General features: G+C 47.4%; 1 protein-coding gene across 2 annotated transcripts in view; it reads right to left on the bottom strand.

The window, feature by feature from the left end:
• Positions 1 to 22,701, bottom strand: part of AHCTF1 (AT-hook containing transcription factor 1) — a 1,009,458-nt gene that overhangs the window by 480,214 nt on the left and 506,543 nt on the right. For both annotated transcript variants that reach the window (XM_069235080.1, XM_069235081.1), the window contains one exon: positions 18,237 to 18,432. In XM_069235080.1, coding sequence (XP_069091181.1) covers positions 18,237 to 18,432 — 196 coding nt within the window. The remainder of the gene's footprint in view (positions 1 to 18,236; positions 18,433 to 22,701) is intronic.

Genomic DNA, 22,701 nt, shown 5'->3' with positions numbered 1-22,701 from the left:
CCTGCTCCAAGGGATCTTCAGGCTGCTAGTAGCCCCAGCACTTAATCCTTGCAAGGACAGTCTCGCCTCTGCTACTCCAGCGGAGTGGGACTCCTCTCCAGGCGTGCTGATTGGGCCTCACTGCAACTTACTGTGCCTGCAGCCAGTGGGTTGCCTCTGGGGACTGCAACTGCTTCTGCTGACTCTCCCGACTCCTGGGGGTTAGCCCGCACTCCCCTACAAGGGTCGAGTCCCCGGACCTTTCTGGTCCTCTTATACCTTGCAACTCATCTTTAGCCTCCTCTTGCATTTCCCAAGGCTTGTTGGTAGTTCTCCTGTGACCCGAAGACCAACGTGGGACAACATCTACACCTCTCCAAGGAGACCTCTGCAGCTTCTGGGCTCCAGAGCTGGTCTTCTCCTGTCGACCTGGATTTTCATCCACAGAAGGGTGGGTAGTGGCTCCTGCCCAGACTGGAAACTCCCTCGTGGACTGGACTCTGTCCCCTTCTTTTGCAGGTCCTTTTCTTGCAGAATCCATCTTTGGGTTCCTCTGGTCCTGTTCCTGCACCAACCATTTTCTAAGTCCTCTTGTTAGTCCTTGGGAAAACCAGGTACTTACCTCTGCTCCCCTGGTTGCTGGGGGGTCACTAAGGTGCTCACCTGTTGAGGTCCTAAGTTCTCCCAGCTCCCCTCTAACTTCTCCATGCCCTTGGGTGAGGGATATATATATATATATATATATATATATATATATATATATATATATATATATATATATATATAGAGAGAAAATGTCACTTACCCAGTGTACATCTGTTCGTGGCATGAGTCGCTGCAGATTCACATGCTGTGCACAGTCCGCCATCTGAGTGTTACAAGTTGTTTTTCTTCGAAGAAGTGTTTTCGAGTCACGAGACCGAGGGACTCCTCCCCTTTCGGTTCCATTGCACATGGGCGTCGACTCCATCTTAGATTGTTTTCCCCGCAGAGGGTGAGGTAGGAGTTGTGTATGTTAGTCATAGTGCCCATGCAATGGAATGAATACGTATGTACATAATAAAGGTTAAAGTAATATATTTACAAATGTACAATTGTTTACTTCTAAACGGCTACAGGCTCCCGGGGAGGCGGGTGGGCGCATGTGAATCTGCAGCGACTCATGCCACGAACAGATGTACACTGGGTAAGTGACATTTTCCGTTCGATGGCATGTGTAGCTGCAGATACACATGCTGTGCATAGACTAGTAAGCAGTTATCTCCCCAAAAGCGGTGGTTCAGCCTGTAGGAGTTGAAGTAGTTTGAAATAATGTTCTTAGTACAGCCTGACCTACTGTGGCTTGTTGTGCAGTTAACACATCTACACAGTAGTGCTTGGTAAATTTATGAGGCGTAGACCATGTTGCTGCCTTACATATTTCGTTCATTGGAATATTTCCTAGAAAGGCCATGGTAGCCCCTTTCTTTCTGGTTGAGTGTGCCTTTGGTGTAATAGGCAGCTCTCTTTTTGCTTTAAGATAGCAGGCTTGAATACACTTAACTATCCATCTGGCAATGCCTTGTTTTGAAATTGGATTTCCTGTATGAGGTTTTTGAAAGGCAATAAATAGTTGTTTTGTCTTCCTAATTTGTTTTGTTCTGTCAATGTAGTACATTAGTGCTCTCTTGATGTCTAATGTATGTAGTGCTCTTTCAGCTACCGAATCTGGCTGTGGGAAGAACACTGGTAATTCTACTGTTTGATTTAAGTGGAACGGTGAGATAACCTTTGGTAAGAATTTTGGATTTGTTCTTAGAACTACCTTATTTTTGAGTATTTGAATAAATGGTTCTTGTATGGTAAATGCCTGAATCTCACTCACTCTTCTTAGAGATGTGATGGCAATGAGAAATGCAACTTTCCACGTTAAGTATTGCATTTCACAAGAATGCATGGGTTCGAAAGGTGGACCCATGAGCCTTGTTAAGACAATGTTGAGGTTCCATGAAGGAACAGGTGGTGTCCTTGGTGGTATAATTCTCTTTAGGCCTTCCATAAACGCTTTAATGACAGGTTTTCTAAATAGGAAAGTTGAATGAGTAATCTGCAGGTAAGCAGATATTGCGGTGAGATGTATCTTTATGGAAGAGAAAGCTAGATTTGATTTTTGCAAATGTAGTAAATATCCTACTACATCTTTTGGAGATGCGTGCAATGGTTGAATTGGATTATTATGGCAGTAACAAACAAATCTTTTCCATTTATTTGCATAGCAGTGTCTAGTGGAAGGTTTTCTAGCTTGTTTTATGACCTCCATACACTCTTGTGTGAGGTCTAAGTGTCCAAATTCTAGGATTTCAGGAGCCAAATTGCTAGATTCAGCGATGCTGGGTTTGGATGCCTGATCTGTTGTTTGTGTTGTGTTAACAGATCTGGTCTGTTGGGTAGCTTGACATGAGGTACTACTGACAGGTCTAGTAGTGTTGTATACCAAGGTTGTCTTGCCCATGTTGGTGCTATTAGTATGAGTTTGAGTTTGTTTTGACTCAATCTGTTTACTAGATATGGAAGGAGAGGGAGAGGGGGAAAAGCGTACGCAAATATCCCTGACCAATTCATCCATAGAGCATTGCCTTGGGATTGATGGTGTGGGAACCTGGATGCGAAGTTTTGGCATTTTGCGTTTTCTTTTGTTGCAAATAGATCTATTTGAGGTGTTCCCCAAATTTGAAAGTAAGTGTTCAGTATTTGGGGGGGAATTTCCCATTCGTGGACTTGTTGGTGATCCCGAGAGAGATTGTCTGCTAGCTGGTTCTGGATCCCTGGAATATATTGTGCTATTAGGCGAATGTGGTTGTGAATTGCCCAATGCCATATTTTTTGTGTTAGGAGACACAACTGTGTCGAGTGTGTCCCCCCCTGTTTGTTTAAATAATACATTGCTGTCATGTTGTCTGTTTTGACAAGAATGTATTTGTGGGTTATCATGGGTTGAAATGCTTTCAACGCTAGAAATACTGCTAACAGTTCTAAGTGATTTATGTGAAACTTCCTTTGATGTATGTCCCATTGTCCTTGGATGCTGTGTTGATTGAGGTGTGCTCCCCACCCTGTCATGGAAGCATCCGTTGTTATGACGTATTGTGGCACTGGGTCTTGGAAAGGCCGCCCTTTGTTTAAATTTGCACTGTTCCACCATAGAAGCGAGATGTATGTTTGGCGGTCTATCAACACCAGATCTAGAAGTTGACCCTGTGCATGTGACCATTGTGATGCTAGGCATTGTTGGAAGGGCCGCATGTGCAATCTTGCGTTTGGGACAATGGCTATGCATGAAGACATCATGCCTAGGAGTTTTAATACCATTTTTGCTTGTATCTTTTGAGTTGGATACATGGCCTGTATCACCTTGTGAAATGTTTGAACCCTTTGTGGACTTGGAGTGGCTATCCCTTCTGTTGTGTTGATTGTCGCTCCTAAGTATTGCTGTGTTTGACATGGCAAAAGGTGTGACTTTGCATAGTTGATGGAGAAACCCAGCTTGTGAAGGGTCTGTATGACATACTGAGTGTGACGTGAACACCTTGTTAGCGTGTTGGTCTTGATTAACCAGTCGTCTAAGTAAGGGAACACGTGTATCTGCTGCCTTCTGATATGTGCAGCTACTACTGCCAGGCATTTTGTAAAGACTCTTGGCGCAGTTGTTATTCCGAATGGCAACACATTGAATTGGTAATGTATTCCTTTGAATACGAACCTTAGGTATTTCCTGTGGGAAGGATGTATCGGTATGTGGAAATACGCATCCTTTAGGTCTAATGTTGTCATGTAGTCTTGCTGTTTGAGCAGTGGGATTACGTCTTGTAATGTGACCATGTGAAAGTGGTCTGATTTGATGTAGGTATTTAGTGTTCTGAGATCTAATATAGGTCTCAGTGTTTTGTCCTTCTTTGGTATTAGAAAATACAGTGAGTAAACTCCTGTGTTTTTCTGTAGGCTTGGTACTAATTCTATTGCTCCTTTTTGTAGCAATGCCTGGACCTCTAGTCCTAGACGATCCATGTGTTGTTTTGACATATTGTGTTTTTTTCGGTGGAACGTTTGGAGGGAATCTGAGAAATTCTATGCAATAACCATGCTGGATAATTGCCAGTACCCAAGTGTCTGTCGTTATCTCCTCCCAATGTTTGTAAAAATTGCTTAGTCTCCCCCCCACAGGTGTTATGTGTTGGGGATTTGTGACTTGGAAGTCACTGCTTGTTTTGAGGAGCTTTGGGGCTTTGGAACTTCCCTCTATTTTTTTGGAATTGTCCCCCTCTATATTGTCCCCGAAAACGTCCCCGCTAATATTGACTTTGATAAGTGGGCCTTGTTTGTGAGGTTGTGGGTTCTGTAGCTTGTCCTCGAAACCCCCCTCTAAACTGTGTTTTGCAAAATGTGCCTCTGCTCTGTGGGGAGTAGAGTGCGCCCATGGCTTTGGCCGTATCCGTGTCTTTAAAAAAAAATTCTATAGCAGTGTCCACCTCCGGCCCAAACAACTGCTGTCCATTAAAAGGCATATTCAGCACAGCTTGTTGTATTTCCGGCTTAAATCCTGATGTACGCAACCATGCGTGTCTCCTTATTGTTACTGCAGTATTTACTGTCCTTGCAGCTGTATCTGCTGCATTCATTGCTGACCGTATCTGATTATTTGAGATACTTTGTCCTTCCTCCACCACTTGTTGTGCCCTTTTTTGGAACTCCTTGGGTAAGTGTTCTATGAAATGCTGCATTTCCTCCCAATGAGCCCTATCATATCTTGCCAGAAGTGCTTGTGAGTTGGCAATGCGCCATTGGTTTGCTGCTTGTGCTGCAACCCTTTTCCCCGCAGCGTCAAATTTGCGACTCTCCTTGTCTGGAGGTGGTGCGTCTCCCGAGGTGTGAGAGTTTGCTCTCTTGCGAGCTGCCCCTACTACCACAGAGTCTGGTGTTAATTGCTGCGTGATATACACAGGATCTGTAGGCGGTGGCTTATACTTTTTCTCCACCCTTGGAGTTATGGCCCTGCCCTTCACAGGCTCCTGAAACACCTGTTTGGAGTGTTTTAGCATTCCCGGTAGCATAGGTAAGCTCTGGTATTGGCTATGAGTGGAGGATAGTGTATTAAACAAAAAGTCATCCTCAATCGGTTCTGCATGTAACAGTCTGGGCTGTTATCCGATACTGGCGCATCATAAAGGTCCCATGCGTCGAGATCGTCTTGACTTATTGCAGTGGTGGAGTGTCCACCGGTGATGTGTGCATTGATGGTGGTGGAGATGGTGGCGGAGTTGTCTGTCTTGCCACTTTTGCCTGTGGCTGCTTGTCCTTTTCCTGAAAGGCAAGTCTTCTTTTCATTTTAATTGGGGGAAGAGTGCTTATCTTTCCTGTGTCCTTTTGAATGTGGAGCCTCCTTTGAGTGTAGTCTGGCTCCATGGACTCTAGTTCTTGTCCGAACTTATGTCCTTGCATTTGGGAGGACAATCCCTGTTCCTCTGTGTAGGAACCTGATTTCGGTTCCGAGGCTGGATGTTTCGGAATGGAAACCTTTTCGGTAGCCTTTTTCGGCTCCGACGACACTTTATTTTCGGCGTCGTGATCTCTCGGTGCCGACCCATTTCGGTGCTGCTGTCTCGGTGCCGAACTTGCTCGGAGCTGCTGTCTCGGGCTCGAGATTGCTGTGTGCCGGTATCTCGACCGGAGTCGGATGACTTCGACACAAGCGTGCCCTTTTTCGGTGCCGATGGTCGGTCACCTATTTTACGGGTTAAGCCATGGCCTGTTGGCGGTGGCGTCCCCTGGGCTTTTGTGGTCTTCTCGTGAGTTTTATGTTTCGACGTCTTACTCACGGTTTTAGGCATTTCTTCGGGAGCGATCTCGTCCGAGTCCGACTCCTGGATGGAGGAGCTTTCCTCTTCCTCCTCCAAATGCCTTTGTCCTGTCGGCGCCGAGGCCATTTGCAGTCTTCTCGCTCTTCGGTCTCTTAATGTCTTCCTCGACCGAAACGCTTGACAGGCTTCACACGTATCTTCTTTGTGTTCTGGAGACAAACACAAGTTACAGACCAGGTGCTGATCTGTATATGGATACTTGTGACATTTTGGGCAGAAGCGGAATGGGGTCCATTCCATCAGCCTTGAAGATACACGTGGCCGGGCCGACCAGGGCCCGACGGGGGATCGAAAAAACCCCGAAGGGCCACCGGAGCTCTTCAAAAATCGGTGTCGATCTGTAGTACCTAACCCGATACCAAACTCAAATACCGTCGATTTTTCCAAGATTCTATCTTTCCGAACCGAAACACGGAGCGAAAAGGAACACGTCCGAACCAGACGGAGGAAAAAAAACAATCTAAGATGGAGTCGACGCCCATGCGCAATGGAGCCGAAAGGGGAGGAGTCCCTCGATCTCGTGACTCGAAAGACTTCTTTGAAGAAAAACAACTTGTAACACTCCGAGCCCAACACTAGATGGCGGGATGTGCAAAGCATGTGTATCTGCAGCTATACATGCCATTGAACATTTATATATATATATATATATATATATATATATATATATATATTGTATACTTACCTTCGGTTGGGGAACTGCCTATAAGTAATCGTGTAATGTTACTGTAATAAAGTACCTTTATTTTTGTAACACTGGTGTTTTTTTCATGTATGATAAATTACTGTGTGACTATTGTGGCATTGCATAAGCTTTGCATGTCTCCTAGATAAGTTTTGGCACCTCATCCACAGCTAACTCTAGGGAGCCCTGGATTCCTAGACACTGTCTTCATTCACTAATAGGGGTTGCCTGGACCGGATGAACAAGTTAGCTCTAGCTAGTCTAGCTCTCTCTAGTCTAGCTGCAGATTCCTTACCTTAGAATTCCCTGGCGTCAGCTTCGAATCCGGAATTTTTCTGCTGAGCAGTACCCTGCGCACACCGTCGGGCGGCGTTGTTCGAATCTGCATGCGTCGACCAGCTCCGCGTGCGTCGTCAGCGCCGTCTATGATGTCACGGTTGTCTATATAGATGCCGTCTCAGCGCACGCGCCGTCAGTTCCTTTCCCACAACTTTCCACGCCAGAAACGCAGAGTCATGGAAGAACCAACAGATATGGATTTTATCTCTTTATTTGACTGTTTGAAGTAAAAATTGTTCCATGCCTTTAAGAAAGGCAAAAATGCCAAGATTATATATATATATATATATATATATATATATATATATATATATATATATATATATATATTTTCGGCTCCATTGCGCATGGGCGTCGACTCCATCTTAGATTGTTTTCCCCGCAGAGGGTGAGGTAGGAGTTGTGAGTGTACTAGAGGTGCCCATGCAATAGAGTAGTTATGTATGTACTTAATGTGTATTAAAAGAATATTTATTTACATATTTACAATTTTCATTCAACTAAAATTATGGCAGTAATAAACAAATCTTTTCCACTTATTTGCATAGCAGTGTCTAGTGGTAGGTTTCCTAGCTTGTCTTATGACCTCCATACATTCTTGTGTGAGGTCTAAGTGTCCGAATTCTAGGATTTCAGGAGCCAAATTGCTAGATTCAGCGATGCTGGATTTGGATGTCTGATCTGTTGTTTGTGTTGTGTTAACAGATCTGGTCTGTTTGGTAGTTTGACATGAGGTACTACTGAGAGGTCTAGTAGTGTTGTGTACCAAGGTTGTCTTGCCCATGTCGGTGCTATTAGTATGAGTTTGATTTTGTTTTGACTCAATTTGTTTACTAGATATGGAGGAGTGGGAGAGGGGGAAAAGCGTAAGCAAATATCCCTGACCAGCTCATCCATAACGCATTGCCCTGAGACTGATCTTGTGGGTACCTGGATGCGAAGTTTTGGCATTTTGAGTTTTCCTTTGTTGCAAATAGATCTATTTGTGGTGTTCCCCACATTTGGAAGTAAGTGTTTAGTATTTGGGGGTGAATCTCCCATTCGTGGATCTGTTGGTGATCCCGAGAGAGATTGTCTGCTAACTGGTTCTGAATTCCTGGGATAAATTGTGCTATTAGGCGAATGTGGTTGTGAATCGCCCAATGCCATATTTTCTGTGTTAGGAGACACAACTGTGTCGAGTGTGTGCTTCCCTGTTTGTTTAGGTAATACATTGTTGTCATGTTGTCTGTTTTGACAAGAATGTGTTTGTGGCTTATTATGGGTTGAAATGCTTTGAGCGCTAGAAATACCGCTAACAGTTCTAAGTGATTTATGTGAAACTGTTTTTGCTGTATGTCCCATTGTCCTTGGATGCTGTGTTGATTGAGGTGTGCTCCCCACCCTATCATGGAAGCATCTGTTGTTATTACGTATTGTGGCACTGGGTCTTGGAAAGGCCGCCCTAGGTTTAAATTTATACTGTTCCACCATTGAAGCGAGATGTATGTTTGGCGGTCTATCAACACCAGATCTAGAAGCTGACCCTGTGCTTGTGACCATTGTGATGCTAGGCACTGTTGTAAGGGCCGCATGTGCAACCTTACTTTTGGGACAATTGCTATGCATGAAGACATCATGCCTAGTAGTTTCATCACCAGTTTGACTTGTATCTTTTGTTTTGGGTACATAGTCTGTATTACATTGTGAAATGTGTGAACTCTTTGTGGACTTGGAGTGGCAATCCCTTTTGCTGTGTTGATTGTTGCTCCTAAGTATTGCTGTGTTTGACACGGCAGAAGGTGTGACTTTGTGTAGTTGATTGAGAAACCTAGTTTGTGGAGGATTTCTATGACATATTTTGTGTGTTGTGAACACCGTCTTAGCGTGTTGGTTTTGATTAACCAAACGTCTAGGTACGGGAACACATGTATTTGCTGCCTTCTGATATGTGCAGCTACTACTGCTAGGCATTTTGTAAAAACTCTTGGTGCAGTTGTTATTCCGAATGGCAACACTTTGAATTGGTAATGTATCCCTTGGAATACAAACCTTAGCTACTTTCTGTGTGAAGGATGTATTGGTATATGGAAATATGCATCCTTTAGGTCTAGTGTTGTCATGTAGTCTTGTTGTTTGAGCAGTGGGATTACGTCTTGTAATGTAACCATGTGAAAGTGATCTGATTTGATGTAGGTATTTAATGTTCTGAGATCTAGTATAGGTCTCAGACTCTTGTCTTTTTTGGGTATCAGAAAGTACAGGGAGTAAACTCCTGTGTTTATTTGTTGTTTTGGTACTAACTCTATTGCTTCTTTCTGTAGCAATGCCTGAACTTCTAGTCCTAGAAGATCTATATGTTGTTTTGACATATTGTGTGTTTTCGGTGGGACGTTTGGAGGGAATTTGAGCAATTCTATGCAATAACCATGCTGGATAATTGCTAAGACCCAAGTGTCTGTTGTTATTTCCTCCCAATGTTTGTAAAACTTGGTTAGTCTCCCCCCCACAGGTGTTATGTGTTGGGGATTTGTGACCCTGAAGTCACTGCTTGTTTGGAGGAGTTTTGGGACTTTGGAACTTTCCTCTATTCCTTTGAAATTGTCCCCCTCTATATTGTCCCCGAAAACCTCCCCACTGATACTGGCTCTGGTAAGTGGGCTTTGTTTGTGAGGTTGTGGCTTCTGTGGTTTGCCCTCGAAACCCCCCTCGAAATTGTGTCTTTCGAAATGTGCCTCTGCTCTGTGGGGAGTAGAGTGCGCCCATGGCTTTGGCTGTGTCAGTGTCTTTCTTAAGTTTTTCGATCGCAGTGTCCACCTCCGGCCCAAACAACTGCTGTCCGTTGAATGGCATATTCAGCACAGCTTGCTGTATCTCTGGTTTAAATCCTGATGTACGCAGCCATGCATGTCTCCTTATTGTTACTGCTGTGTGGACAGTTCTAGCAGCTGTGTCTGCAGCATCCATTGCTGACCGTATCTGATTATTGGAGATACTCTGTCCTTCTACTACTTGCTGCGCTCTTTTTTGGAACTCCTTGGGTAAATGTTCAATAAAGTGTTGCATCTCATCCCAATGGGCCCTATCATATCTGGCTAGCAAAGCTTGCGAATTTGCAATACGCCACTGGTTTGCTGCCTGTGCTGCCACCCTTTTGCCTGCAGCATCGAATTTTCGACTTTCTTTATCTGGAGGTGGTGCATCTCCTGAAGTATGAGAGTTGGCTCTTTTGCGCGCTGCTCCCACTACAACAGAGTCTGGTGTTAGCTGTTGTGTAATGTACACTGGGTCTGTTAGTGGCGGTTTATATTTTTTATCTACTCTTGGGAGTAATGGCTCTCCCTTTAACAGGCTCCTCAAACACTTGTTTGGAGTGTTTTAGCATTCCGGGTAGTATAGGAAGACTCTGATATTGGCTGTGTGTGGACGACAGTGTATTAAAAAGAAAGTCGTCTTCAATGGGCTCTGAATGAAGGCTGACATTATGAAATGCCGCTGCTCTTGACACCACCTGTGCGTAGCCTGTACTATCCTCTGGTGGCGATGGTTTAGCTGGATAGCATTCTGGACTATTATCTGACACTGGTGCGTCAAAGGTCCCATGCGTCAGGGTCATCTTGACTCATTCCTGTATGAGTTGGGGATTGCATCATTGGTGGAGTGGCTACCGGTGATGGTTGCGGAGAGTGATGTGGGGATGGTGGCGGTGTTACTTGTTTAGCCACCTTTGCGTGTGGCTGTTTGTCCTTGTCTTGGAAGGCAAGCTTGCGTTTCATTTTGACTGGAGGAAGAGTGCTGATCTTCCCTGTATCTTTTTGAATAAAGAGCCGTCTTTGTGTGTGATCTGGCTCTATTGTCTCTAATTCCTGTCCAAATCTATGTGTCTTCATTTGTGTGGACAGTTCTTGTTCCTCAGTGTAGGAACTTGTTTTCGGTTCCGAGGCCGGATATTTTGGTACCGAAACCTTCTCGGCTGCTTTTTTCGGCTCCGACGAAACCTTCTTTACTTTCGGCGTCGTGCTCTCTCGGTGCCGACCCGTTTCGGTGCCGAATCTTCTCTGAGCCACTATCTCGGGCCCGAGATTGCTATGTGCCGGTATCTCGATCCGGAATCGGATGACTGACACCAGCTCGCCCTTTTTCGGTGCCGATGAACGGTCACCTATTTTTCGGGTTAAGCCATGGCCTGTTGGCGGTGGCGTCCCCTGGGCTTTAGCGCGTTTCTCGTGAGTTCTTGGTTTCGACGTCTTACTCATGGTTTTCGGCGTTTCCTCGGGATCGATCTCCTCAGAGTCCGAATCCTGGGTGGAGAATGTTTCTTCCTCCTCCTCGAAATGCTCTTGTCCTGTCGGCGCCGACGCCATTTGCAGTCTTCTTGCTCTTCGGTCCCTGAGTGTCTTCCTGGACCGGAACGCTCGACAGGCGTCACAAGTATCCTCCTTGTGTTCTGGTGACAAACACAAGTTACAGACCAGATGTTGATCTGTATATGGATACTTGTTATGGCATTTTGGACAGAAGCGGAATGGGGTCCGTTCCATCAGCCTTGAAGAGACACGTGGCCGGGCCGACCAGGCCCCGACGGGGATGGAAAAAAAAAAACCCGAAGGGCCACCGGAGCTCTTCTTAATTCGGTGTCGATCTGTTGTAACTAACCCGATACCAAACGCAAACAATACCGACGATTTTTCCGAGATTCTAACTAACTTTCCGACCCGAAACACGGAGCAAAAAGGAACACGTCCGAACCCGATGGCGAAAAAAAACAATCTAAGATGGAGTCGACGCCCATGCGCAATGGAGTCGAAATGGGAGGAGTCCCTCGGTCTCGTGACTCGAAAAAAGACTTCTTTGAAGAAAAACAACTTGTAACACTCAGAGCCCAACACCAGATGGCGGGATGTGCACAGCATGTGTATCTGCAGCTACACATGCCATCGAACACACATATATATATATATATATATATATATGTATAAAAATATCCGCAGAGCGGGGAGGCTTGGGTGGGTGTAAGGAATCTGCAGCTAGACAGAGTCTCTACCAGATACCTCGTTACCGAAGGTAGGTAACTTGTTCATCTGATAGAGACTTCAAGCTGCAGCTTCCGTACCTTAGAATAGATACCCAACCTATAACCCCTGGCGGTGGGTCTGAAGGAGATTTTTACACTAGGAAGTCCAGCAAAACAGACCGGGCAAAATGCCCCTCTTCTCCTGGCTATCCAGGCAGTAGTGTTTTGCAAACGTGTGCAAAGAAGCCCACGTTGCAGCCTGACAGATGTCCACTACCGGTACACCACGTGCTAACGCAGTGGTAGTAGCTTTCCCCCTAGTAGAATGAGCTCTCAAGCCCTCGGGAGGCTGCTTCTTTGCCAAAGCGTAGCAGATCTTTATACAGAGAACGACCCAGCGCGAAATGGATCGTTTCTGCACCGCCTGACCCTTCTTTGCACCAACATACCCCACAAAGAGTTGGTCGTCCACCCGGAACTCTTTAGTGCGGTCAAGGTAGAGCTATAACGCTCTTTTTGGGTCCAGCCGATGGAGACTCGCCTCTTCCTTAGAGGGATGCGGTGGTGCAAAGAAGGTGGGCAGGGTGATATTTTGACCCAGATGGAAAGGTATCACCACCTTGGGGAGGAAAGAGGCACGAGTTCTTAATACTACCTTGTCAGGATATATCGTGAGATACGGTGGCTTTGAAGGTAAAGCCTGCAGCTCACTCACTCTCCTGCCAGATGTAATTGCCACCAAAAAGGCTGTTTTAATAGTGAGCAGCCGGAGAGGACAGTTATGTAAGGGCTCGAAGGGAGCCCACATAAGGAAGGTAAGAACCAGATTAAGATCCCACTAGGGCATAACGAAAGGCACAGGCGGGAACAGATGACCAAACTCTGTACTATAGGTGATTTAAACAGAGAGGGATGATCGGGCAACTGAAGAAAAGCCGATAAGGCTGCAAGATAGCCCCTGAGAGTCCCTAAGGAGGAACCTTGTTGGGCGAGAGACAATATAAACAGAAGGATGTTAGACAGAGAAGAAGAAAGAGGATCAATAGACCTCTCTGTACAATATGAAACAAAACGTTTCCAACGGCAGGCGTAGATCGAGTAAGTAGAGGGACGCCTGGCTGCCAGAATGATATCACAGACCTCGGGAGGGAGGTCAAAACCATCAACTGTCGCTGCCCAATCTCCACGCATGAAGGCGCAGAGTTGACAAGTTTGGGTGGAGAACCTTCCCCTGCTGCTGCGACAGAAGATCCTCCCGAAGAGGCAGCCTGATTGGAAGACCGATGCTCATTTTGAGAAGCTCTGGATACCAAACTCTCCATGCCCAATCCGGAGCCCCTAGGATTACTTGGGACCGGTCGTTCTTGATTTTCTTGCAAACTCTGGGCAGAAGTGGTACAGGCGGAAAGGCGTACAGGAGGCCTGAACTCCACTCGCGACGAAAAGCGTTGCCTAGCGATAGCCCCCTTGGAAACTCCAACGCACAAAACTGCTGACATTGCACGTTCTCTACGGAGGCAAACAGATCTAACCAAGGCTCTCCCCACTGCTGAAAAAGAGTCCTTGCGCTATCTCCGGATGCAGACACCATTCGTGATCCTCTAAGCCTTTTCGGCTGAGCTCGTCTGCCCCGGCGTTCAGAGAACCTGCCAGGTATTGAACGACCAGGGTCATGCCCTGCTGTTCCAGCCATGTCCAGAGACGTAAAGCCTCTTGACAAAGGGTCCACGACCCCACACAGCCCTGTTTGTTGCAGTACCACATTGCAGTAGTGTTGTCCGTGAACACCTGCACCACCTTCCCTTTCACAACAGGAAGAAATGCTTTTAATGCTAGCCGGATCGCCCGAAGCTCCAGCAAGTTGAGGTGGAGCCCAGATTCCGCTGTAGACCAGTGACCTCTGATCTCCACCTCCCCCAGATGGCCGACCCATCCCAGAAGTGACGCATCTGTCACTACTGTTAGATCTGGTCGGGGAAAGGAGAGGGGTCTGCCTTTGACCCAATCCCAGTTCACTAACCACCACTGCAGATCTTTTGCAGTCCCCTCCGAGATCTGAACCACATCGGTAAGATTTCCCTGATGCTGTGCCCACTGGAACCTCAGGTCCCACTACAGAGCCCTCATGCACCATCTGGCATGCTTGACCAATAGGATGCAGGAAGCAATGAGTCCCAACAGCCTCAGAGTCAGTCTCACCGAAATCCAGGATAGAGGCCAAAACATCGGTATCATAACCTGAATATCCTGGACCCGCTGTTCGGGAGGATAAGCCAGATACTGCACTGTGTCCAGAACAGCTCCGATGAAAGAGAGCTTATGGGAGGGAGTCAGATGTGACTTCGGCACATTTATAGTGAACCCCAGCGAATGCAGGAGGTCCGCCGTCGTTTGGAGGTGGGTGACGATAGCCTGGGGCGTAGAAGCCTTTAACAGCCAATCGTCCAGGTAGGGGAAGACTGAAATCCCCGACTCGCGCAGATGTGCTGCCACCACCGCCATCACCTTTGTGAACACCCGAGGGGCAATGGTGAAACCGAAAGGAAGCACGGTAAATTGAAAGTGCTCATTGCCCACCTTGAACCACAGGTAATGCCTGTGGGCTGGCAGGATAGGAATGTGGAAATACGCATCCTGCAAATCCAACGCTACCATCCAGTCTCCTTGGTCTAGGGCAGACAAAACCTGAGCAAGAGTGAGCATCTTGAATTTCTCCTTCTTGAGGAAGAGATTGACGTCCCTTAAATCCAAGATAGGGCGAAGGCCTTTGTTCTTTTTGGGAATCAGAAAGTAGCGGGAACAACAACCACTGCATACTTCTGATATCAGGACTCTTTCTATGGCTCCCTTGGCCAAGAGAGCTGTAATCTCCTCGCGGAGCAAAGCCAGATGGTCCTCCATCAGCCATTCCTTTGTCGGAGGGATAGAAGGAGGGAAAGACTGTAAGGGAAGGCAGTAGCCCTTCCGTATGATCTGCAGAAACCACTTGCCCGTTGTGATGGAAAGCCAGTGAGGGAGATGAAAACAAATTCTCCCTCCAACTGGACGGACGTGATCCTGCAGAACCATACTAGGAGGGCTTGGGCGCAGTGGAGGGGGGCTGTGTGGCAGCCGACCTCTAGCCAGACCCTCTGGGTCTGATGGTACCACACCCACGTCCTCTTCGGGGATGTTGTGAAGCCTGAGGACGGTGGCTGAACTGTGGCCGGCGTGGTACCAAGCCCCTTCCGAAACCTCGAAAGGGGCGAAAAACAGACTGCTGTCGTGCTGGCGCTGAAAGGCCCAACGATCTGGCCGTGGCTCGAGAATCCTTGAACCTCTCAAGCGCAGAGTCTGCCTTTTCACCAAAAAGGCAAGAGCCATCAAAGGGCATGTCCATCAAGCTGGACTGGATATCCCCTGAGAAACCAGTAGAACGTAGCCAGGCGTGGCAACGTAGGGCCACTGACTATGAAATCGCTCTGCCCAGCGAGTCGGTCGTGTCCAAACCACACAGGATCGTAAACTTGGCTGCATCTCTCCCATCCTTGACAGCCTGGGTGAGAGTGTCCAGTACGCCCTCTGGGACCTGGGGCAGCACCTGTGCCACCGTATCCCATAAAGTATGGGAATAACAGCCCAATAGGCAAGAGGTGTTTACGGACCTCAATGCCAGGCTGGTGGAAGAAAACATCATCTTCCCAAGCTGATCCAGCCTCTTGGATTCCCAATCGGGGGGAGCGGAAGGGAAGGCACCACGTGAAGTAGAGGCTTGGACAACCAAGCTCTCAGGAGTGGGGTGTTGTGTCAGGAAACTAGGGTCGATCTGAGCGGGTCTATGGTGGCGGACGACCGTCCTATTCACAGGAGCCCCTGTGCTGGGTTTGGACCACGTACCCAAAAGGACGTCTGTAAGAGCCTCATTGAAGGGCAATATAGGCTCTGATGTCACCCCCGGCTGAAGCACTTCTGTCAGGATATTCGTCCTGACTGGCACTGTAGGCAAATCTAGATCCAGGACCTCAGCTGCCCTACACACCACCATTGCAAAAGAAACACCCTCCTCTGTAGCCACATTAGGAAGAGAGAGCATACCAGTATCTGGAGACGTGTCCTGTCCACTGGCCTCCCCCAGATCCTCATACCAGTCCTGTTGTAAACCACATTCTAAAGGGTCCTCAGAACCCTCCCATTCCTCTCCTGCATCTGGCTGATCTAAATAATGCTCAGACAATGATCTGGGCCGAATTGGCTCCATCGAAGTCGGAGTCGACATTGTACGACGTCGCTCCAGATCATCCGGAATAAGGATGGGGCTGCCACCAGTGGGCACCGTAATAGTCGACTTCGGACCCGGCGCCGAAGGAGGTCGACTGTGAGGGACCGGCACCGGTCTGGATCCAGTATCAGATCCTTGGGTCCCCAACGGCACCGAAGCCGCCGGTGTCGAATCCGAAGGGACCCCTGCTGACCCTGCGGGGCAGAAGACCCACCCGAGGGTGCAGCCCGCTCAAAAACGAGACACATGGCCTCGAGCGGGGGTCGATCCGGTCCCCAGAAAGGGGGGGAAGACACTGAGTTGACCCTGGCGCTCCCTAGATGCCTCGTCAGCCGACGGGCGTGGTGAAAACGAAGTCCGCTTGGACTTCTTCTTCTTGTGCCGCTTACCTTCGGATGACCTCGAATGCGAGGAAGAGGACTTGGGGCTCCGGGAGCGGTGCCGCGACCACCTTCTACTGCGGGACTGTGACCTCCGCGGAGTCGCGCCGACCGAAGACGAATGTTGGGCCGCAAGAAGCTTGAGGGATCGCTCCCTCAAGGCCTTCGGCGCCATGGCCCGACAGTCTGAACACGAGGTGGAATCGTGGTCCTTCTCCAGGCACCAAAGACAAACAAGGTGCGGGACCGACATGGTGCTATGACACGCACCACACGCGTTGAACCCGGTCTTTCTCGAAGACATGACTTCAAACAGTCAAAAAAGCCTCGACAAACCGTCGAAGAAGGGTAGCTCTTTCCGGAATTGCACTTAACCGCCGCAGAAGGAAAAGAACTGACATACGTGCGCAGAGACGGCGTCTATATAGACAACCGTGACGTCAGGCGGCTCCAACGACGCCGACGATGCACGCGGAGCTGGTGGACGCATGCGGATCCGAACGACGACGCAGCGCGGAGGGTACTGCTCATCAGAAAAATTCTGGATTCGAAGCGGACGCCAGGGAATTCTAAGGTAAGGAAGCTGCAGCTAGAAGTCTCTATCAGATATAAGGTGCTAACACTATAGGTGTCCACCACACACCAAGCCTGCTTCCTACAGTACTAAGTACCTTATACTAAGGACTTACATGGGTGCACCAATATGCCAATTGTGAGGTGTAAAGGTTACTTACCAACTAAATTTAGGGGACAGAACACTGATACTGGAGTCCTGGAATGCAGGACTCAAATGTACTACAGTCGAAACATAATGACACCAGGCTAAAAGTGGTGGTAACTATGCCAGAAGGGTGCTGCTTTCCTACAAGAAGGACTGGTTCAGATTCCACTCCTAAATTAGACAGTAGTTAGGGATTTCGCTAGGATGCAGTGGTTATCTGGGTCACTTAACTTAAGAGAGGGCTTGATAAAGAAGCCAACCAAAATATACGAACATGCTTCATAAATTAAAAAAACAAGTTGCTTTGTAACTATAAAAATATTTTGGACCTTTCTTGCTGCCTAAAAGAGAATAAGCAGCAGTCTCTGAGAATCGTATTTTAACTGTCCATTACATCAAAACAAATTTTTCAAAATAGTTGACTTTTTTCAATCCCAGTTGTAATGGTCACACTATAGAGCAATTTAAAGAACTCTGTGAGCTGCTGATGGAATATTAACTTTACAAAATTTCCAAACTTTCTCTTCAACTTAGTCAGGAATTCAAACAACTTCTTCACTGACAAGTTCTGAACGGCTTGTTTCTGAAACAATCAAGGTTTTAACTTTATCCATCAAATCTGGGTCCCCTTTAAAAGTGTGCCTAGTGTGGATATAGTATCTGGGGATTGATAGGTTTAACTAGGCACTGGCCTTAATGTAATGCTCCCTTTCTACCACCCTGGTGCTCGTAAAGCCATTTCAATGTGAGACAACATAAACAATGTTGATAGTAATCCATATTTTAGCAGAGTGAAAGCAAGCTATGTTCTCACATCTATATTTCTGCCTACCAAAAGAAAACATCTGCAAAAAAGAAGCATATGTACACACATTTAAGTTCTGTACACTGCTTTAACAGAACTTTTCAGAGCATGCAGATTTTGTGCAATTGTCAAGAAGAAGAAACATGCACAATACAAAAGGGTAGTTGGCATAGTGTACTCACCCGAACTACAAGAGGGGTCTCCAGGAGACCAAATTCAGCAGCCTTCAAAAAGTGAATCTGTCCAGTTTTCCTTACATTTGACTCCAGTGGGCTAGAAGCTGTCATTAGCAAAGGATTTTCTTTTACTGGTGCCTGCTGATAGCCTACCAGTTCTGGAGAGGACTGTGGACCAGGATGGACCACAGAAGTCAACAATCTGTCAAAACAGAGAATCTGAATTATTCTACATTACAGCATGCCCATCAATATTACTTATCAATCTCTCTAGGAACCCAACCTGAAAACCTTCAACACCAACTGAGAGGCACACAAACACCACACTCTTCTAAGTTGATGCTTATTATTTTTTTAGCACCCAACATACCCATTTGTTAACTCATCCTGAACAAAATACACAATAAATGTGCATCTTTAGGTGGGATTTAGAGCTCTGAATTTTTATTTTAATTAAACATAAACTTAGGAAACACACAATCTGGTTTGAATTCACAATACTGAGTAGATGCTGATGGTTAGGGAGTTTGGGGGCATTTTCAAACAAGAGACTGGATTCTCTTAAACTGCTCAGTGGTATTGATCATGAGACCCTCATACGTCAATTAAGTGCCACCCCACCTCCTCTGACAGTACCCGTGGCTTTTCCAAATGACCTGCCCTATTTCCCTACCTATTCACACTTCACATATAGCAACTGGCTACTGATATCTGCTCAGCAGTTACTCCTGTGTGGAATTATTCAGAATTAGTAATGCATCCAGTGCGATATTTTAGCAGTGCACAACTGCATGGGAGACAACTAGATCAAACTTAATACAAGTAAAACACAAGACCTTATAACAGTAGGGAACTTTTTCCTAGACTTACAACCTCTCCTGCTGCCTTTCAAACATGTAAAGAGCTTCAGCATCAAGATCCAAGTTTCTCTTCAGATGGGTAATGAAGTATCCTACGTCAATTTCAACTGCATTTTGCACACTAGATAACTTTGTTTCATGCTTTGTGTAGGAAGCTGGCCTGGTTTGTGGTGAGCCACTATGGTGTTATTATCTTATACCAGGTCCAGGTATCCCTTATTAGTGAAGTGGAGGCAGTGTCTAGAAAGGCAGGGGTCTCCAGAGGTAGCTGTGGATGAGCAGCCAAGACTTATCTAGGACACATGCAAAGCTTATGCAATACCACTATAGTCACAATATTATCGCACATGAAAGAACCACACAGTGTTACAAAAATAAAGGTACTTTATTATAGCAACACAAATACTAGAACACTGAATAGGCAACCCCCCAGCTGAAGTTAAGTAAACACACTATTATATACACAGTAGCAATCAGTAAAGAATATAGAAAGCAATACGAATTGACAAAAGTATAGGTAAATAGTGAGGACCATAGGGGAGGGCCAAACCATATACTAAAAAAGTTGAATGTGAAAGGCAGTCCCCCATCCAAGGAAGTGTAATCAGCAGGAGGGAGCTGGAGGAACTAGGAACCCCCAGAGGTGAGTACCAGAATGACCCCCAGCGACCACGAGAGCAGAGGTAAGTACCTGGTTTTACTTAAAACCAATAGGAGGACGTTAGAAAAGGATTGTGCAAGACCCAACCAAGATTGGAAGAACCCATAGGTGGATTCTGACAGTAGAGGACCTGCAAAGGAAGGGGACCAAGTCCACTTCATGTTGGAGAGCCCAGTGGTGGCAGGAACCACTACCCACCTTTCTGTGGATGCAGGACCAGGTCGATGGTGGACAAGGAAGGCCAGCAGTGTAGCACTGGAGACAAAGAGAAGTCCCAGGAGTGATGCAAGTGGTGTCCCACATTGGTGGTCGAGATGGTTGGTCAGTGGTGCAGGAAAACCAACAAGCCTTGGCAAATGCAAGAGAAGAAGTTTTGCAAGGCTGAAGAGGACCAGCAGGTCCCAGGGGACTCGACCCAAGGAGATGAGTCCGGTATAACCCTCAGCAGTCGGGAGAGTCACAGGAAAAGGAGGCAGCCCCCACAGGCAACCCACTGGCAGCAGGCACAGTAGTCGCAGTGAGGCCCACTCAGCACACCTGAAGAGGAGTGCCACGTTGCAGGAAGGAGTGCTGGGGTTGGAGCTACACGGAGTCTGATGATCCCTTTGAGGAGCTGAAAACAAGCCTTGGTAGCTGCAAGAATTGCGGTGCACGGAGAGTCAAGGGCTTACAGTTTCCCACGTTGGAAAGCTGGTAGAGAGGACCAAGGGGGACCACTTCAGAACAACACCAGAGATGCAGGATGGACAGAAGATCCACACAGCAGTTCATCATAGCATTTGGTGCCTGCAGACTCCTTCACTCCAAGGGAGATTCCATCTTACTTGTTGTGCAGGCTGAAGACTCGCCGCCCTCAGAGGATGCACAGCCGGGTAAATGTTGAAGACATGGAGAAATCCCAATAAGAGTCTGCTTGCCACCGAAGGCAGCTTAAGGGGCAGGACCTCGGCTGCTCTCTGCACAATCACTGAATATGAAGCTCCATCCTCTGAAGCCACGGAAGGGGGAAGAGAGCATGCCAATATCTGGGGAGGTATCCGGGCCACTGGTTTCACCCAGGACCATATGCCAGACCATGTGTCAGATCATGGGGTATTGGAGCTGGTATTCTAAAGGATTCACTAACCCCTCCTCTTCCTCACAATTACCTAGCCCATAGTAATAATCCTCAGTGTGGGAAATTACTACCTTTCTAGCAGTTACCCCCACTTTTTGCATGATGTCAGTATGTTTAGACTGTAGTTCACTTGGATCCTGCTAACCAAAACTCCAGTGGCTGTGCTCTCTCCTCTAAATTTGGTTGCTAGGTAACTTTCTTGCCCCACAATTGGCATACTGGTATACCCACATAAGTCCCTAGTATATGGTACTTGGGTACCCAGGGCACTGGTACACCAAGGGTCTCCCATGAGCTGCAGCATGCATTGTGCCACCCACAGAAGATCATGCAAACTGTGTCTGCAGGCCTGCCATGGCAGCCTACGTGTAATGGTGCATGCACTCTTTCACCCCCGATGTAAGGCTTGGCCTTACATCACAGTCACTGCACTTCATCACTAAGTCACCTCTCTGGCAGGACCTTCAGCCCAAGGGCAGGTGGCATGTCCTTAAGTATGAAGGCACTGCTGCATGAGCAGAGTACCCATACAACCCTCAGACCCCATTCCCTGGGCTTTATAAGTGAGGGGAAGTCACTTTAAGACTTGTAGTGGACTCTGGTCAGTCTGAGTGGTTGAACTACAGAATGGTTTCTCTGAACATAGGCATGTTTGGTATCAAACATGTCAGAATCATGCAACAACATAGATTCCAGTGCTAGTTGCATGATATCATGTGCTCTAGGGGTCCCTTAGAGGACCCCCCAGATCTGCCTGTACAGCCTTCCTGGGTCTGCCTGGCAGCTGCAGACCCCCAGACACTGTTCTGCCCTACTACTGCTCATCCAGCGCAAGCAGGGGGGAGCCAGAACAAAGGGTTTTCTGTAGGAGGAAGGTGTGACCTCCTCACCTTTAGAACTAGGTATGGGCTGGGGGTGGGGCCTCTCCACACCACCAGACTGCTTTGAAGGGCATATTTGTTGCCCTCCTTGCATAAACCAGTTTGCACCAGTGCAGAGACCATTGGTGCCTGCTATGGCGTGAAGCCACACTAAAAACAGAAGAGTGTCCACCCCCCTGTCCAGCTCCTCCTCTTGGGAGGTGCAGAGAGTTCTGCCAGGAGGCCAGTTGATTCTGCCATCTTGGACATAAGATGTGCAGAGGCCCCTGGGAGCATCTGACTGGTTAGGCCAGGTAGATGACGTCCTTGACCAACTCTGATAGGTGGTCACTAGAGAGTGACCAACCCCCTTTCAGGGTTACCTAAGGGCTCCCCTGTGGGTAGGTCCTCAGATCTGTCGAGCAAGACTCTACAAGGAACTCTCTGCAAGACATCTTCTGCTCCTGGCCTCAGGAACTGCTGCTGGTCTGCGTTGGAGCCGAAACGAGACAGCTGCTGGGGGGGAAGGCTCCCATTGCAACATTGTTTCTCAGGACCTTGCAAGAATTCTGCAACATCCAAGGCTGTTCATCTTCCAGGGTCACAAGGACTCTGTTTGCTTCTGGAAGCACAAAGGAATCGCTCCTGGGATGAAGGAGTCCCTCCCCTGCATTTGCAGGCACTACAAGACAACGACCAGCTGGTAGATCCTGCTGTCCCAAAGACAAAGATAAGGCTCAGCTTACAGGTGGTGGTTCTGTGGTCCTCTTAAGGTACCTCCTGGCTTCTGATCCACTTGGGAGACTGCAGCCCCTGGAACAGCACACCCCTGTGCACTGTGACTGCTGCTTTTGCCAAGGCTTGTTGGCTCTTCTCCCCAAGAGATCTTCAAGCACGAGAAGCCCCAGCCTTCAGCACTCTGCAACTCGAAGATCAACCTCCGTTTTGCAGGTGCTGCGATGTGGGACTTCTG

This window comes from Pleurodeles waltl, chromosome 5 (assembly GCF_031143425.1).
Source record: "Pleurodeles waltl isolate 20211129_DDA chromosome 5, aPleWal1.hap1.20221129, whole genome shotgun sequence".
NCBI classification, from domain to species: Eukaryota; Metazoa; Chordata; class Amphibia; order Caudata; family Salamandridae; genus Pleurodeles; species Pleurodeles waltl.
This window is presented reverse-complemented; position numbering and strand designations above follow the sequence as displayed.